The sequence below is a fragment of the Mastigoproctus giganteus genome, chromosome 5 (assembly GCF_048544385.1).
Source record: "Mastigoproctus giganteus isolate SK-2022 chromosome 5, ASM4854438v1, whole genome shotgun sequence".
Taxonomy (NCBI): Eukaryota; Metazoa; Arthropoda; class Arachnida; order Uropygi; family Thelyphonidae; genus Mastigoproctus; species Mastigoproctus giganteus.
Genome location: NC_143579.1, coordinates 33,679,587 through 33,699,034, shown reverse-complemented (window position 1 = coordinate 33,699,034; position 19,448 = coordinate 33,679,587). Strand labels below are relative to the sequence as shown.

Below are 19,448 nucleotides of genomic sequence, written 5' to 3'. Positions count from 1 at the left end.
GGACACTTCTATAGTCAAGGCCATTACTGAATAAGCCGCCACTGGTGTACGCAGTGTACGTGCACGGAACTAACAGCACTTTCAAACTGCCCCTCCACAGACTGAGCGGCCACTGTTTAAATTACAGGCTTAATCTGTTTTAGTTTATTTTAAGTCCATCTGTGCCAAGAATCTTGCCACTGGAATATAGTTTTGCATGAATTATTTGCCTGTAATCTGTACAGGGAACTGACAGGTGATAATTATCCAAGGGAGTTTCTGACGTTACTGCAGCACCAGCCAGATTATTGCCCGATTCCAGTGTGGCTTGGAATCCAACAGAAGTGAATGTCAAAATCAATTCACAAGGAGCATTTGTGAATTGAATTTGCTGAATTCAGGACAGCACTGGATTAATACTATGCCTCATGGATGACAAAACCTGCAATATAGTTAATGAACCTATATATATCATGCACATATGGACAGTGAATTTTAATGTAATCCAAGGCCATCTCTACTGCATGCAACTTGGCTGCATATATGCTATTTTCTGGTGGGATTTGGCTGGATATTGTGTTGTGTAAAAGAGCAGCAGAAATTGATCCCATAGATGACTGACTTTGAGCCATCTGTATAAACTGGTAGGAAGTTGAGATATTCTGCACGATGTGTGAAGAGTTGTTAGTAAATGGAATTAGGTGCACCACCCTTCCCCCAGTTTTTGAGGGAGAAGTCAAATGATGGATAATAAGTATGCCAGGGTGAAGGGAGTTGCCTAGGTGACATAGCAACATTTTCGACAGTAATATTTTTAGATCAGTCAGTAGACCTCAGATCTGAATACCAAAGGGTCGCCTAACAGTCTGGTGGCTGTGATATAGATTTTCGCATTATGGCTCAAAAATTGATGAAAAAGGGATGGTCTGGCAAGGATTTCAATTTAAAAGTGTGCTGCAAGTCAGCTGCTTGCATTAAAGAAACAGAGATGTTTGTTGTTATTTGTTATTTGGTTTTTAGGAGCATTAGCAACTAAGGCCATATTGCTTCGGAGATATGCAGTGGTCATTCCCTGACCTTTCCGCATCCTCCGTATTTGGTGGTCACGGGCTCGAACCCCGGTCTAATCAAGAAGCTTGTGTATGCACTGCCGCTCCTGCCCACCTGGCTATGGAGGCACCAGAAACAGAAATGGCTCGTTTGCTTCAGCATATAGGGGATGTATTAAATGCACCAGTGGATGTTGTTTGTTTGTTTGCAAGCTTTACAGCACAAGGGCAGCGAGGCCACAATGCGCTTAACTATGGTGATGTTAAATACATAATTATATCTGTATAGATGTTATTCAAATTTATACTGTGTTGTACAGTTTTATCTGTTTGAGGAAACCAAAAATTTTGGTCACATGCAACGTGTCTGCTAGGAGGTCAGAAATGCTGAAAGAGGTGTTTGTCGTGGAAAATGAGGTAAACATAGCTTGTCGATCAGTATTGTATTTGAGGCAATCATAAGTACATGCTGGACAGTGAGCTGAGTGTTGCACCATATGCACCACCGTGGTGGATCAGTGCCTACAAGAAGATAAAGATGTGTCAGGTGTGTATGGCCTATTCGTGGTTGAGCTAATACTAATTTTTCATGTCTGTTCTCATGTATACTCGACTTCCAAGGCCTAAGATCTTTCTTTATATGGAGCAGCTTGTTAGTAAGTTGTTAGTGTTAGTTGATTTTGCCTGACATGTTGCCATTGCTCAAAACTTCACTTCTTTATAATTAACTTGAAATTGGAGAGTGGTATGCTAAAGGATTGATCTACGGGATCTGTAGCAGTTTTGGCAGCTAGGTCAGCACGTTCATTTCCAGGAATTCCAACGTGACCAGGGATCCAACAAAAGAGAAGTTGTTTGTTCTTATTTAACTTGGTCATGATATTCCAAATGTGTACGAGTAAGGGTGTTATGATGATTTTTATCCTGCTGTATAGCTTAGATAGAACTAACTGAGTCTGTGTAAATAACACTGAGTAAAATATTTGTTGAGGTGAAATTTAATGCTATGTAGATAGCACAGAGCTCTGCAGTGTAGTTACTGCATTCAATGGGGAGTTTCTTGGCTATGGTAAGATTGGGAGCTACTGCTGCTGCTGCACCAACATGGGCGTCATTTCTAGATCCATCAGTGTAGATTGGCGTGTACTCTATGTGCTAGGTTCTCAATGTGGAATGACTTTGCAGTATGTTCTGTTGGGGTAAGGTGTGTTTCTCCAATGATGCGAGTGAAATGTCGCACAGCAGTATGTGATACATCCAAGGTGGGACTGTATGAGAAGTAGTAGGCTGTATCATGCTAAGGTCAATTTGCCAGTCACTGAGCAGGGAATGCAGGCATATCCCTGCTAATGGGCTTTTAGATGGGTAGGCTCTGTAAAGGTTCTCCCATTTTGGCAAGAAAAGTCCATTCCAAGTAGGGTTGTCCAGTTGCTCTTTGACTTTTGCTGCATAGTTTAACAGAACCATTTGTCTGCGCAGATGTAAAGAGGTTTCAGTTGCTTCAGCATATAAGCTCTGGACTGGCAATGTATGGAATGCCCAAGTGCTAGATGAAGAGAACTATGGTGTACAGCAGGGGTGGCCAACAAGTCGATTGCAGCTTTAATTTCGGCCGATCATGTCACGACAAATTTTAAATATACAAAGAAAATAGATTAGTCAAAATCTAAATGTTGTTATTATTATGCGTCCCACTGCATATGCTTATTACAAATCTAATGAACCACGTGACAACTCTTGTTGCCAAGCAGCCACTAGGCTTCTTTGTGAAAATTCATGCAGTTACATTGTGAAGAGAATAGTGTATGTGTCAAATTCTTATTTAACTTATTTAATATTAATAACTGGACAGTACTTATACATTAATTTAATAACCTTTGATTTAAAATGAATACTACAAAAAACAAGTAAAACGTATAATTTTCATCAAGAATGGGAATTAGAATACTTTTTTGTAATGATAAAAGAAAAATGTTGTTTGATTTGCAATGCTTCCGTCGCTATACTCAAAAAAGGAAATTTTGAAAGGCACTCCATGGTAAAGGCCAATCGGATTTTTCGCCTAATAGTGACCTTAGAAAAAGAAAATAACTAAAATCCAGATTATTTGCACAACTAAATTTCTTCATGACACCTAATTTACAATCTAAAGGAGTAACTGTAGAATCATTTAAAGTGAGTCATCTTCTTGCAAAAAAATGCAAACCATTTTCTGATGGTCAATTCATCAAAGACGCATTTTTAGAAATAACAGATTCTCTTGTTGAAAATTTTAAGAACAAAAATGAAAAGTGCTCTTCAAGATTTGCAATTATTTCAAAACTGCGATGCGACGCATCAAAAAAATGAGTAAAAATGCAAGCGAACAATTGCATGCTAATATTGCTCATTATGTATCCTTTTCTTTACAACTGGATGAATCTACAGACGTCAGTGATACAGCTAAATTGCTCGTTTTTATTCGTATGGTTTTCGATGATTCTGCCACTAGAGAACTGCTGGGTATGGTTTCGTTAAAAGAAAGAACTAGAGGTCTTTATATATTTAACGTATTCAAAAAATTTTATTGAAAAAATTAAATTACCACTATTTATGCTCGTATCAATAACAACATATCGAGCTAAAGCAATAACGGGGCATCTTAATGGATTCATTGCATTGTGCCAAAAGGATGATGAATTCCAATCATCCGCATGGAAGACTATTGTACAAATTGGAGCAGAATGGTATTAAGGGTAAGGTTGCTACAATGGATAAAAGGATGGTTGAGTGGGAGAAAACAGAGGGTGGTAATTAATGGGTGCTGCTCTTCGTGGACTAATGTTATTAGTGGAGTCCCACAGGGTTCGGTGTTGGGTCCTCGGTTGCTTTGTATATTTATCAATGATATTGATGAAGGTATATCAGGGTTAGTGTCGAAGTTTGCAGATGACACAAAGGTTGACAGGGTTGTTAATGATAGTAATGGCAGTGTGCTACTGCAACATGATCTAGATAATTTGGGCAGATGGGCTAAGAAGTGGCAACTGAAGTTTAACCTTGACAAATGCAAAGTACTGCATACGGGTAGAAGTAACGTACCAACTGTGTGGTACTACACTTAAGGTGGTAGAAAATGAAAAAGACCTGGGAGTAATTGTGCAGTCAGATATGAAGTTTTCTGAGCAATGCAGACAGGCTGCCAGGGCAGGTCATGAGGTTTTGTCAAGATATATAGGAATTTTGCTAGCAGGGAAAAGGAGGTGATTGTTCCTCTGTATAAGGTAATGGTCAGGCCACGCCTTGAGTACTGCGTACAGGTCTGGAGGCCTCATTTTAGGAAGGATGTAGATTTGCTTGACCGTGTACAGAGAAGGGGAACAAGATTGGTGAGGGGAATGAAGGGATTCTCTTACCAAGAGAGGCTTAAGTCTGCAAATTGCAGTGGCTGGAGACTAGGCACCTGCACGGTGATCTGAATGAGGTGTATAAGGCCTTGAATGGGTTGAGCACGCTGAATTCTGATGGGATCCTTCCACTTGTTCAGATTACAAACCTAAGGGGGCATAAATTCAAATTAAGAAAAGACAGATGTAGAATAGATGTGCGGAAATTTGCCTTTAGCCAGCGGGTGGTTAATTGCTGGAACAAACTTCCATCTGTCGTTGTGGAAGTTGATAGGTCAAATAAATTTAAGGAGGAACTGGACAGGCATTTGGAGGGAATGGTGTGATTTTTTTGGCTGATGATGCATAAGCTCATACACTTGATTCTCTTGCATCGTATGCCACCACCACTACTACTACTACTACTAATTCCCAGATTTTTTGAGTTACCACTGTATCATCCACCAACAAGTGTTAGCAAGCAAAAGATTAAATACTAAAAGTGTTATGGATATAGCTTTTTGAAATCGTGAATTCCATCAGAGGACAATCTCTTCAAAGGAGACATTTCAAAATGCAACTCGATGAAAATGAACCAGATCTGATATTACACACAGATGTGAGTCGGAGTAAGTTTCTACAGAGATTTCGAAATTTACTGAATGAAATTAAAAAAATTGTTGATCAAAGGGGAGATGATTATTAGCAGCTAAAATATATGGAGTGATTGTGTGATCTGGCTTTTTGAGAAGATTTTACCAGTAAATTAAGTGATCTGAATTTGGAATTACAAGGAAAAAATAAAAATGTGGGTGATATGATTAGTAGTATTTCTGCATATAAATATCAGTTTTTGGCAATGGCTAAGGATCTTGAAGAAAAAAATTCGATCATTTTGCAAATATGCAAGATCATTTGCAGAAATATTATTTATCATTATTGGCCATATGGTGCAAGGAAGCCTGAGGCTTATGCTGCACCAGCCAAAAAAAAATTTACCCTGTGTGAGAGAGAGAAGTAGAAGGAAAATCACCAAAAAGAGAAGAATGATGATATCCAACTCAGGACCCTGGGTGTGCCAAGATCATACTCACCAGATGTGATATCCTGTTTTTGAGTTTAATAGAAATAAGTTGTGGATGATTTTGAAACAAGATTCAGTGATTTTAAAACAATTGAAGAAACATTGTTCAATATATTTCTTATCCATTTAATGTCGACGTAGATACGAAACAAACTGCAGAAAAAAATCACAGAGATTTTTCACATGGAGAAAATATTACTTGAAAATGATATTACTACATTTCGAAATGATATCTTCCTAAAAGCCAGACCATTAGAAAAAGACTTTTGGAAATATGTTTGCCAAGAGAGGTACCCAAATGTAAAAAAATGCTGTCAACTTTAGAAATTCCTGTTTTGGTTCCACATATCTATGCAAATCGGCTTTATCATATTTGAAACAAACAAAAGACAAAGAATCGCTGTACTCTTACGGACTTGCATACAGAAGATTCTTCACTGTTGGCCTTATCACAGTATATCCCCAATTTTGAAAGCTTGGTAGATGACATGAAGATGCAATCTTCACATAAATTAAAAATTCAAAATAAGAATTCTGAATTGTATTTAATTTTAAAATTTATAAACAGCAATTTTTAATATGTGTTGATTAACTTTTTTTTAACCAAGTGCAATGAAATTCTTGAGATGGTAGATTGCGGCACATTTTGAAGAAAAAAGTAGATCGTGTCACAAATTAAGTTGGCCATCCCTGGTGTACAGGATCAAGCCAATGTAAGGCACTTGGTCTAGCAGAGCTGTAGACTGCAGGGAATATAGTCTAGACGTGACCGTATTAATGCATGATACAAATGCAGTAGTGTGTAATAGTTGGCTCCCCATGTTGTGCCAGATAGTACTCTTAAGATGTTTAGCATCTTAAGGCAAGTAATGTGGAGCTCTTTTATATGTTCGAGGAAGGTACATTTTTGGCCAAGAACCACACCAAGAAAGCTGACACTACGAACCACTGGAATGATTTGATTTTCTAGGTGAAGTTCTGGGTCTGGATGTGGGTTACACTTCCTACAGAAGTGTATCCCAACAGTCTTTTGAGGCGAGAGGCAATAAACATTGTTTTGGGACAATTTTACAACTTTGTTGATGGCACCTTGCAACTGCCTTTCTACCATTCACAAATTAGGCAAATGGCAGGAGATACTGAAGTCATCGGCATACAGGGTAGTAGACACTGTTTGTGGTAGATCTTTTGTTATGGAGTTCATTATTATGTTAAATAGTGCGGCACTTAGTACTGAACCTTGTGGGACCCTTTCTTTCTGCATAAAATTGGAAGATAACTGGTTGTTGACTCTAACTTGAAATTAGCAATGATAGAGGAAGTTTCTGATAAACTCTGGCCGGTGTCTGCGTAGTCCTAGATCATATAAGTTTCACATTATACCATAATTGTCTACCAAGGGCAGATTACAAGGGCAACAAGTGCTTGTTAACCTATTTTGTGACTTGATTACAGACTAGCGTATATCTACCATAGGCTTCTGTGTCGCCTGATTACATATATGTATCCCATGCATTTTTCTTCTCTGCCACGATTCTCATTAATTCATCTGACATCCATATGGGCCTAAACCTAGAACAGTATTTCTTAGTTGGAACAAAAAGCTCAGTAGCTTCCAAGATTAGCAAAGGATGCAAAGAAAAACAGCAAAGAGTTCTTTACTTATGTAAACTCTAGAAGGAAAGGACCACTTAACATAGATGGGTTGACTATTGATGATCATGCTCAGGTAGCTGATAAACTGAATGAGTATTTTGCATTTACATTCACACATGAGGAGTTATTCAGTGAGGGGAATGCCAGAGTTTTATCAAACTCTAACAGAGAGCTAAGTGATTTTGTAATAACTGAGAGCAAAGTGGAGGAGAAACTGTTGAAGTTAAAGATAAAGAAGGCACCTGGGGTGGATGGGATCAATCCAGTTATATTAAAGGAAGCAGCAAAGGAAGTAAGCAAACTCTTAGTCATAATTATGAGAGCTTCCTTGTACTCCTCATGGGGCCCTCCTCAGGGGAGGTCCCTATGGACTGGAGGTGTGTAAATGTATCACCAATTCACAAAGGGGGTTCAAAAGGTGACACAAGTAACTATAAACCTGTTAGTTTAACTTGTGTTCTGGGGAAAATAATGGAGTCACTGGTTAAAGAAGCATTGCAGAACCATCTAGACAAGATTGCGGTAATAGTTAAGACACAGCATGAGTTTGTTAAAGAGAGGTCTTGTCTGACCAATTTGATTGGATACTATGATGTGGTCACAAGGAACTGAATGTCAAAAATAATTTTGATATCATATCCTTGGGTTTGATTTCCAAAAGAAATCAAATCTTTTGATTTTCAAAAGCTTTTGATACTGTTGCACATGGAAGACTGCTGTACAAATTAGAGAGGTATGGCATTAAGGGTAAGCTGCTACAATGGATAAAGGGATGGTTGAGTGGGAGACGACAGAGAGTGGTAATCAATGGACACTGTTCTTCGTGGACAAATGTTATTAGAGGAGTTCTCCAGGATTCAGCAAGCCCATTGTAGTTTTGTGTATTCAATAATGATATTGATGAAGGTGATATATCTTCAGATTAGCATTAGCATGGGCACATGATGCAAGAAAGCAAGCTTATATAGCATTAGCCAAAAAAAACAAAAAAAAAAAAAAAAAAAAACACACACACATACACACCCTTCTCATTCCACCCATCCACTAGCTCCAAATATTTGTCTAGTTCTGCCTTGAATCTGTTTAAGCTATCAACTTCTACAACAACAGATGGAAGTTTGTTCCAGCAATCAACCACCCGCTGGATAAAGGCAAACTTATGCCAATCTATCCTACAACTGTCTTTCCTCAATTTGAATTTATGCCCTCTCAGGCGATTATTCTGAGCATGAGGAAGAATCCCATCAGCATTAAGCATGCTCAAACCATTCAAGGCTTTATACACCTCAATCAGATCACCTCGCAGGTTCCTAGTCTCCAGACACTGTAATTTGCAAAACTTAAGCCTTTCTTCGTAAGAGCAACCCTTTGTTCCATTCACTAATCTTTTTGCCTTCTCTACATCCTTCTTAAAATGAGGCCTCCAGACCTGTATACAGTACTCAAGGTGGCCTGACGATTGCCTTATACAAGGGGATAATCACCTCCATATCCCTGCTAGAAAAATTCCTGTATATCATTGACAAGATACCATGAGCTACTCTTGCAGACCGTCTGCACTGCTCAGATAACTTCATATCTGCCTGCACAATTACCCCTAGGTCCTTTTCACTATCTACCACTGTCAGTGTAGTACCACACAGTTGATACATTACTCTGGGGTTACTGCTTCCCATATGCAGTACTTTACATTTGTCAATGTTAAACTTCAGTTGACACCTCTCAGCCCATCTGCTCAACTTTTCTAGATCCTGTTGCAGCAGCGTACTGTCTTTAATGTCATTAACATCCCTGCCGACCTTTGTATCATCTGCAAACTTGGACATTAAGCCTGATATAACATCATCAATATGATTGATGAATACAGAAAACAACAATGGACCTAACACTGAACCCTGGGGGACTCCACTAATAACATTAGTCCACGAAGAGAAGTGTCAATTGATTACCAAAAACAAAAACAATGTGCAAGAGTATCAAAAGCCTTTCTAAGATATACAAAGGTCGGCAGGGTTGTTAATGACATTAAAGACAGTATGCTGCTGCAACAGGATCTAGAAAAGTTGAGCAAATGGGCTGAGAGGTGTCAACTGAAGTTTAACATTGACAAATGTAAAGTACTGCATATGGGAAGCAGTAACCCCAGAGTAATGTATCAACCGTGTGGTACTACACTGACCGTGGTAGAGATCTAAATATATGATATCAAAATTATTCTTTGCATCCAGTTCCTTTGTGACTACATCATAGTATCCAATTAAATTGGTCACACAAGACTTCCCCTTAACAAACCCATGCTGTGTCCGAGCTATAACTGAAGTCTTGTCTAAATGATCCTGCAATGCTTCTTTAACCAGTGCCTCCATTAATTTCCCTGGAACAGAAGTTAAACTAACAGGTCTTGTCTCCCTTTGATCCTCCTTTGTGGATTAGGGTCACATTTGCACATCTCCAGTCCATGGGTATCTCCCCTGTGTCCAAGGAAGCTCTCATAATTATGGCTAAGGGTTTGCTTACTTCCTTTGCTGCCTCCTTTAATATAACTGGATAGATTCCATCCACCCCCAGGTGCCTTTATTATGTTTATCTTCAACAATTTCTCCTCCACTTTACTCTCAGTTATTACAGGATTATCTAGCTTACTGCCAGAGTTTAATACACCTCTAGCATTCACCTCCCTGAATAACTCCTCATGTGTGAATGTAAATGCAAAATATTCATTTAGTTTGTTAGCTACATGAGCAGGATTCAACAGTTGAAGATTGCAGATAATACAAAGGTAGGCAGGGTTGTAACAACCCAGAAAGACAGTGTGCTACTCGAACTGGATCTAGATAAGTTGGGCAAATGGGCTATTGTTACCCATATGCAAAGTACTGCATATGGGTAACAATAACCCAAGAGAAATGTACAAACTGCGTGGTACTACACTCAAGGAAATGGAAAGTGATAAAGACTGGGGGTAGTTGTGCAGGCAAATATGATGTTAGCTGAACAGTGCAGATGGCTTCCATGGCAGGTCATGGAGTCTTGTCAATGATATATAGAAATTTTGCTAGCAGGAACAGGGAAGTGATTAGCCCGTTGTACACGGCAATGGTCAGGCCAAACCTAGAGTACTGTGTACAGGTCTGGAGGCCTCATTTTAGGAAGGATGTAAAGTTGCTAGAATGAGTACAAAGAAGAACGACAAGATTGGTGAGGGGAACAAAAGGGTGCTCTTACCAAGAAAGGCTTAAGTTCTGCAAATTGCAGTGCCTGGAGAGCAGGCACCTGTGAGGTGATCTGATTGAGGTGTATAAAGCCTTGAATGGGTTGAGCAAGCCGAATGCTGATGGGATTCTTCCTCTTGCTCAGATTAAGAACCTGAGGAAGCATACTTCAAAATGAGGAAAGACAGTTGTAGAATAGATGTGCAGAAATTTGCCTTTAGCCAGTGGGTAGTTGATTGCTGGAACAGGCTTCCATCTTTTGTTGGGGAAGTTGATAGCCTAAATAAATTTAAGGCTGAGCTGGACTGGCATTTGGAATGAATGGAGGGTTGAAATGGAAGTTTTTTTTTGGCCGATGCTGCATAAGTTTGCTTTCTTGCATTTGCATCGTATGCCTCTACTAATGCCAATAGGCTGATCTTACCTAGAAATGCTCAAGTTCTGCAAATTGCAGCCCATCGATAGGGCAGTGGTTCTCAAACTTACTGAGCCTATGCATTCGTTGAAGTAAAACATCTATAATTATCCAATTTCTTATTTTTAATGTGTTAAAACAACAATAATTAGTACATGAAATAATAACAGAATATTATTTTATTCTTAAAAAACATTAATTTGATATATGTGCTTGCTTTTTATTGCATAATTCATCAAATCTAGGCATCATTTTCAAAATAGTGAAGCGTATTTATTTTTCAACATTTAATTCTGATCTGTACTTAGATTTAATGACTGCCAATGACAAAAATGCTGAAATTCCAACTTCACAAAGGTAAGAACTTCCAAATGGCACTAGTATTTGCAAAGCTTTATTGTTATATTCTGGTTATTCGTGTTTTGCTAAACACCAAAATTCATATAAAGATTTCGAAAAAAACTTTGCTTTCAGTGTGAAGTCTGATGTGAGATCAATAAATTGTTCTTCTTCGACAGTAGATAAATTTGATGGACAAATTCAATGGAAAGGTTTGGTGACAATCAAACAGTTGCTCTTGACATTTCAAATGCTTTTGCTTGTGTATGCCATAAAGATCTTCTAAAGCATCCATCTTATGGATTGCTGACTGCTGTTTTTAATTGGGTATCCAGTTTTCCCTCTGATGCTCCCTGTGGGTCATGGTAGGTGGCTCTCTGTCATTTAACTTCTTCAATAATGCTTATGTTCCCCAAGGCTCAGTTCTTTCTTCCATTATTTTCCTCTTGAATATTAATGACCTTCTTCTATCCACCAGAAATCCTATCCATAGTTTTGCTGATGATAGTACATTGAATTCCACCTACCATTTCAAGAAACCTTGCTCTACACAAACAGCATCAACTTCTTGAATATCTATTATTAATTCCTTCCTTAAATGCTGATCTCCAGATAATTCTCAAAATTGGCAAAGATAACCTAGTTAATTCAATCTTTCTAAAACTCAGTCCTATCTTATATCTTGCAAAAATAATTCTTCTTCTGCTCCTATGCTTATCATCAATAACACTCAGGTTTCTAGATAAGATCACATATCTCTCTTACAGATTTCCCTAACTTCTAATCTCTTTTGGCATAAGCACATCACAAATAGTTTTCTGTTTTGCTTTTGGTATTTTCTTTTAAACAGCTACTCACTCCAAACAAATCTCAACTCCACCCTACCATAACATTGTTCCCACATTTGTTGCATTGCCCCCACAATCTCTTTCATGCTTCTAGATTCCATTAAAAAGAAGGCAATTAGGTTAATTAATGACCCATCTCTTACAAAGTTGCTCCACACTTTCTCTCACAGACATTCTGTTTTTGTCTCATAGACATTCTGCATGCCTTTTCTAAAGATACTTCCATGGGTACTGTTCTTCTGAATTGGCTTTTATAATCCAACCCCTCTCTCTCTCTTCCGGTCTGAAAACATGCTCCAACAACTCAACACCCTTTTACTGTTCATCTTCAAACTCATAGACTGGCTTTTCTTCTTTAGCATTAGCAGAGGCATTTGATGCAAGAAAGCAAGCTTATGCAGCATCAGTCAAAAAAAAAAAAAAAAAAAACCCACTTCGACTTCACCCCTCTGTTCGTTCAAAATACCTGTCCAGCTGAGCCTTAAACTTATTTAGGCTATCAACCTCCACTACAAGGGATGGAAGTCTGTTCCACCAACCAACCACCCGCTGGCTAAAGGCAAATTTCCACACGTCTATCCTACATCTGTCTTTCCTCAAATTGAATTTATGCCCTCTCAGGTGATTTTTCTGAGCTGGAGGAAGAATCCCATCAGCATTGAGCATGCTCAAACCATTCAAGGCTTTATACACCTCTATCAGATCACCTCGCTGGTGCCTAGTCTCCAGACACTGTAATTTGCAAAACTTAAGCCTTTCTTCGTAAGAGCACCCCTTTGTTCCATTCACTAATCTTGTTGCCCTTCTCTGTACTCGTTCCAGCAGCTCTACATCCTTCTTGAAATGAGGCCTCCAGACCTGTATACAGTACTCTAGGTGTGGTCTGACCATTGCCTTATACAAGGGAATAATCACCTCCTTATCCCTGCTGGAAAAATTCCTGTATATCATTGACAATACTCCATGAGCTACTCTTGCAGCCCGTCTGCACTGCTCAGAGAACTTCATATCTGCCTACACAACCACCCCCAAGTCCCTTTCATTCTCTACCACTGTCAGTGTAGTACCACAGAGTTGATACGTTGCTCTGGGGTTGCTGTTTCCCATGTGTAGTACTTTACATTTGTCAATGTTAAACTTCATTTGCCACCTCTCAGCCCATCTGCTCAACCTTTCCAGATCCTGTTGCAGCAGCATAGTGTCATAGCAAACTCATAGACTGGCTTTTCTCCTTGCTTATTTATCCCTTCAACTTCTGTTTTTTGGGACAACCTCCCTTTGCATGTATTTCCTGAAAATTACAATATATAAAAATTGAAGTCTAAAATCAGCAAGTATCTTCTTTCATCTTCTCAACCTCCAATCCAAGCATGGTACTAAGTACTATAGGTTCTAATACCTATTTGTTTGGAGTTTTCATTTAAAAAAAAAAATATATATATATATGTCACCTTGCCATACAAGTTTAAACCTGCACGAATTCTTTTTTTTTTTTTTTTTTATAATGTATACATAAAACCATATGGTAAAATTTTACTGTGTCAGCGTGTTGTAACATTCGTGATGTATTATCCCTGTACTTGTTTCTCTTTGGTCTTTTGTAACTGTAACTGACAAGGAAGGGCAGTATTTGATTGAGAGGAAAAGGTGTTGTTTTAGCTGATATTTTTAGATTACTGGAAAGTTCAGAGATGAAAATGCATAATTTATTTTCTTTGAAAATGAATCTTTAATTAGTTTTTAATAAATTTAAAGTTCTTTTATTAATCTTTATTGCAGCTGTACTCTTTAACAAAATTAAGAAAAAATCAGAGAACTTTTTAAAAATTCCAATTCAAAAAATGGAAAAACTCTACAGTATAAACTCTATTATGATAGCAAGATGGAAAAAAAGGGACAAATAGAGGCAAAAAAAAAAAAAAAAAAAAATTAGATTTTCCCTTGTAAATCCAGAGTTTGCAATTATGCAAATGAGAATTTTTTAAAATATATATCAGTCTTAAAATCAAATAGTTATAATAAAAATAATGGAAGATATAAAACTTAAGAAATAACTCCTACCTTCTGTACTAAATAAACACTTGTTGCACGTTTTTGGGCAATATTATCTAAATGAGATCCATGCTTCAAGAAATAAGTAACATCAGCAATGTGCACACCAACTTCAAGAAGTCCGTCAGGTAAAATTTCACAAGACAGTGCATCATCAAGATCCCGGGCTGTAGATGGGTCAATGGTGAATACAATTTGTGGCCTAAAATCTCGGCGGGCTTCCAATTCTTCCTGTAAATATATTTATTTTATTGTGTTTTTTTTGCCCCCCCCCCTCAGAAGTGAAACAAGTATGAAAATATTTATGACTTAGTTTACATTTAAGTAAAAAGTTCAACATTCAGAAAAAATAAATATTCCAAAGAGCAGCTGTTAAAATCCAGATCTAAATAAGCCTAGGTAGATGAGTATAATCAACACTTAAGCTGTATAAAACTATGATTAAAAAGATATAGTTTATATTATTTGTTCTAATAATTTTTAAGCATAACCTATTTACAATGAAACATATTAGTTTAAAAATATAAAATTATGCAAGTTACATAAAAAACAAATCTTTAATTACCATAGCTTTTGAATATACAGGCAGTTCTCGCTTTACGAGTTCCCGGGTTTACAAGTTTTTTTTCACAATCAACAAAATCGATAATATGAACATTAATTGCAAAAAATGAATGTTAAACATTCAAAAATACCACATTTCAAACCATGTGCATAGCTATACAATATAATGTACCCTGCTTTATGATATTAATCAGTTCCAGAGACACCATCGTATTGTGAAAATATCGTAATGTGAACCCAATAACACATTGTTTTTTGGTAATTTGGTTCAAGATCTCGGAAGTTGAAATTTTCACTCTTTAACTAAGCTATTTATTTCTCTAAAATGTTTCATTTTTAAGGTCTCGAGTGTGACCTTAAGGCCATATAAAAGGTTGTGAGTGTGGTTTGTAAATTGTATATAGTTACCAATTCAAATCATTAAAATGCACTACACTTTTATCGTTATCATATGTTCCGTTATAAGAATCAATTTTGAACGCTTTTGTGATATTTTTCTAAAGCACATTTCTGAAGGTCACAACCATAAAAAAATAAAACCAATTTGCACTTTCCGGTTTATTGTGCTTTTCTGTTACTGCAAGCAATTATAAACAGGTAGTAAACTCGATCTTCCTGCATTTGTGAAAATACCGATAGCTGGAATTGTGTTTTACATTATTAGGTAAAATGTGTTTTCCTTTACTGAAATCTTCAATCGTATAAAGAACATAAATAAATTTTCAGAATCTTCTCTTCATTCCTTTTTTTTTTTTTTTTTTTTAAAGCTTTATAAACTTGTTACTCCATGCAAATCGTGTTAGTTGAAATTTGTGCGTGCCGTTAAAAAATGCTTATGCATGCAATCGTGAAATTTATAATTAAAAGAGAAGATTATCTTGAAAACAAACGCCTCTTGAAATATTTCTGAAGACGACGACTCCTTGTGCAACAAACCAACGAGTGCCGAGCTAATAACGAGTGATCAACGAGCGTGCATTTAGTCAATGATGGTGAAGAATAAACATTCTTTAACATTTTTAAGTCGTAAATAATTACTCTATTATTATAATTTGCTTGATTTTACAGGCTACGTTATCATTTCTTTCGAATAAATCAATCATTGTTTAAACATAAACTAATTAGCTAACTAATTTCACTGTTGAGAACGTGACCCGTATTTTTAACCTTATGTCTATGGGAAATAAATTCCCGCTTTACAAGTTTTCGCCTTACGAGCGTGCACTAGGAACGAATTAACTCATAAAGTCAAGAGCTATCTGTAAAATCATATCTCTTTCCTGAGTGGCTTACATTCTCCATTCAATTAATATTTGGACCTTTTTATATGTTGTGGAATTTTAGAATACTACCACTGCAAACCACTTGCTAATGTGGTGGGTTGCATTACAGTTGATGTGCTCTTTGCTATGTAAGAATTGGAAATGGCTTGATTTGATTTTATTTTTAATGGCACATTGGCAATTTAGGCCATAATGCAACAAGCCAAAAATTAGTTATATTAAAGCACTTTGTAGTAAGCTCTTTGGTATTTTTACTACAAGGTAAGCTTACCAGGTCAATTTATAACGAATATCAATAAAAACACAAAGAATAAAAGTATATGGTAAATATTAAAATTATTATGATCACCCTGCTTATTATGATCATAGATATTATCATAATTTTTATGAAGTCTTGCTAGATATATCCTAACACATAAGTGTAACATTAATTGTAATCAGCTCATTCAGTTTTTGTTATTGCTTTTTTTTGTCTTATTGTGGTTTAAGCATACCAGTGGAAGTGATTACATATCATTCCAATTTATTCTGGACTTCCAACACATTGAGTGTTCAGTTACTACTGTTGCTTTGTAAAGTTCATATGAGTGTTGGTGTCATTATTCCACAAAATGATGCACTGTATCTGTACTCTTACCAATCTGACTCTTTTACAATAGAGCATTAACCTTTGGTTCCCCCATCAATGGCTGGCTCCATGAGAGATTTCACCTCTCTTGTAAAAAAAAAGAAAATCCTGATGTTGTCACAATACACTGCTTTCTTCACAGAGAGGAGCTGGTGTCAAACACATTAAAATGGTTGAATTTATTAAATAAAGATTAGTTCGCTCGAAAATGTTTAAAACAAATGTGTGAAAACCTGGACAAAGAGTACATAAATCTCCTGCTACATACAGAAATCTGGTAGCTTAGCAGAGGAAGAGTTCTAAACGGGGTGTTTTCAAGCTGAATGGTGAATTTCAGGAGTACTTTCAAGAAAATAATAGGCCAGATTTTGCTGAGTGCTTTGAAGATGAAGAATGGCTGCAGAAACTAGCCTACTTAGCAGACATTTTTCATCACATGAACTAGTTGAACAAGTCTGTGCAAGGCCCTGGAGAAAATGTTTTAACTTCAAGTGACAAGATTCTTGGATTTAAAAGGAAACTGAATTTTTGGAAAAATAATGTTGCAAAAGGAAATCTTGAAATGTTTCCACTGCTGCTTGAGAGTGAGGAAGGATAACAGTAAGATTTTGTTCTGCAGTCCAGGAAGAACTGCAGAACAAAATTGAACAGTATTTTCTCTCCCTTTCAACAGAAGTGTGACTGGGCGAGGGACCCTTTCTCTGAATCTTCTGCTCAGCCTGAGAACTTGACTTTGAGAGAAGAGGAAGAACTTTGTGAGCTGCAAGTCTGATCGTACACTCAAGATGAGATTTACTGATTTGCCCCTAGACAAGTTCTGGATTTCTCGGAAAAAAGATTATTCTGTCATTCATAGGAAAGCAATGTACATTTTGCTGTGGTTTTCAACTTCTTACATGTGGGAGCAAGGTTTTTCTTGTTTAACAAGCACCAAGAGCAAGGAGAGAAATAGTATAATTTCAGTTTAAGATGAAATCCATGTGTGCTTATCTCAAGTTCGACCCAGAATTGAGTATTTGTGCAGCAAAAAACAAGCACAGGTTTCATTAAAGAGGTAAATTTCATTCTTTATTTTTAGTTTCAAAAATAACACTTTTTATGCATATACAGGCCTATAAAAGAGATCAAGAAATCAACACGTGTATAATGAATTTGTAACTGCTAGGCCTATATTTGAGCCTGATCATGTCACTCAATAAGAAAATGTTTTTTCAAAGTCTTGAATAAAATTGTGTCTTAGGCTATATTTTTATTCATATTGCTTCGGCTATAAATATTGTCAATAAATTTTCATGTAAATAACATTAATTAAAATCAATTTATAACCTTTATTTAAATTAAATCTACCAAGCTTACCATTAGAAAAATTAAATCCCATTTTGGCTTAACCAGTTATTTAAGAGAAATCTCCTTTCCTTTTCATAAATTTAAATTTATGAAAAGGAAAGGAGATTAATTTCAAGAAAGGTAAGCTAGGCTTAACTATCTTTTTTTTTTTTCAAGAAAGGTTGTCTAAAAAGTAATTTTTAGTTTTAAATAGGGAAACAAATTATTCTTGCACATACCATACCTCATTAGCATCTTGTATAGTATAAATCTGTGATAAGACTTTAAGGCCAACTGGGATAATGTAAAAAAATCAAGTAAGAAATTTAAAAAAGGCCAAAAACTGCTTCCTCTACCTACACTACTGAATTGCATTAGAGTTGATATATTTTGTGGGGAGGGGGAACCATACAAAGAGTAGGCTAATCAGTTGGCCAACATAAACAGATCCACACAAAAATATCATTCTTTACTCAAAGAGCATTGACAATTATTATATCTACAACTTACTGATCGCTAGCATACCATGAGCTGTAGATATAATAATTTTTATGCAGGGGTTCCCTGAGACCTAAAAATTATTTCAAGGATTCCCCCAGGATAAAAAGGTAGAGAAAGGCTGGTTTAGGCACACTGAATCTTCTCAGCAGGCAGTTTGTGAATGTACAAATTTTTGACACTTATAGCATCTTATAAGGATGGATGCAACAGTTTAAATATCTAGCTTTTACTAATGAAGGAAGTTCAGTGTAGAGAAAGTAAAAATGATGCTATGAGTAGGAACAAATTCTCCAATTTTCTTCAACATTACTTTCACTGCTTGATTAACTTTCTGGTCCTACAGCTCTTGAACTATCTCCTCTGAGACGTTTAAAAGGTCCCTTTTGGAAATGACACCTTTGGAGGTGTTAAGGGTGGCATAAAGAGATACATTTCTAGGAACCCCACCAAATAACATAAGTTTCAGGAGAGGCTCAGAATGTTTGTAGCTGATGGTTTTGACTAATAAGTTGCCAGACTGGAGGCTGTAGCATTTTTGGTGATCCAGCAACATTTGAATATAAAACAATGACAATATACCTAGTGACTGATTCATAAATAAATGCAGTATAAGGAAAGGTGGATGTTCCATTTGAGGTACATCTGTTTCATTCTCTTTTGAGTTTGACTGTCACAATTGGGCAGTTGCAAGTCCATGGTGCAGAATTTGCAGTCTTGAGAGGAGGGAAATTTTCATTTTCTGTGATTGCTCCTTTTAGTCCTGGAAGGATAACTTTCCATTCCAGGTTTCTGGCTCCACCACAGGGAGACAGGAGAAGCACCATGACGTGATCGAGTGACTGTTAGTTACGTTAGTAATATAAGAAAGAGAAACAAAAAAATGTCTTTCCTTTTTTGGGCCTTTGCCTACTTTCTGCAGTGCAAAAGAGCTATTCTAATATAAAACAAGTAAAATGGTATTCATGGAAATGGAAAAAGCTCTTTAAAAGGAATGCTTCAACAAATGCACTGAAACTGCAGGGCACCCACCCAGGGCCAACTTTTTCAGTGATATAGTCATTTCTGCTTGTGTCCCAATGGAACACTTTCCTGTAACCTTTGAGTATATGTGGTCTTATTTCTATTCACTGGTTTTATTGCTTTTCTC

At 36.8% G+C, this 19,448-nt stretch overlaps 1 protein-coding gene across 4 annotated transcripts in view; it reads right to left on the bottom strand.

Annotated features, from left to right (window-relative positions):
- The window catches only part of Dis3l2 (Dis3 like 3'-5' exoribonuclease 2), a 440,068-nt gene that overhangs the window by 148,242 nt on the left and 272,378 nt on the right, over positions 1-19,448 (bottom strand). For all 4 annotated transcript variants that reach the window (XM_090373977.1, XM_090373976.1, XM_090373978.1 and 1 more), the window contains one exon: positions 14,009-14,230. In XM_090373977.1, coding sequence (XP_090230103.1) covers positions 14,009-14,230 — 222 coding nt within the window. The remainder of the gene's footprint in view (positions 1-14,008; positions 14,231-19,448) is intronic.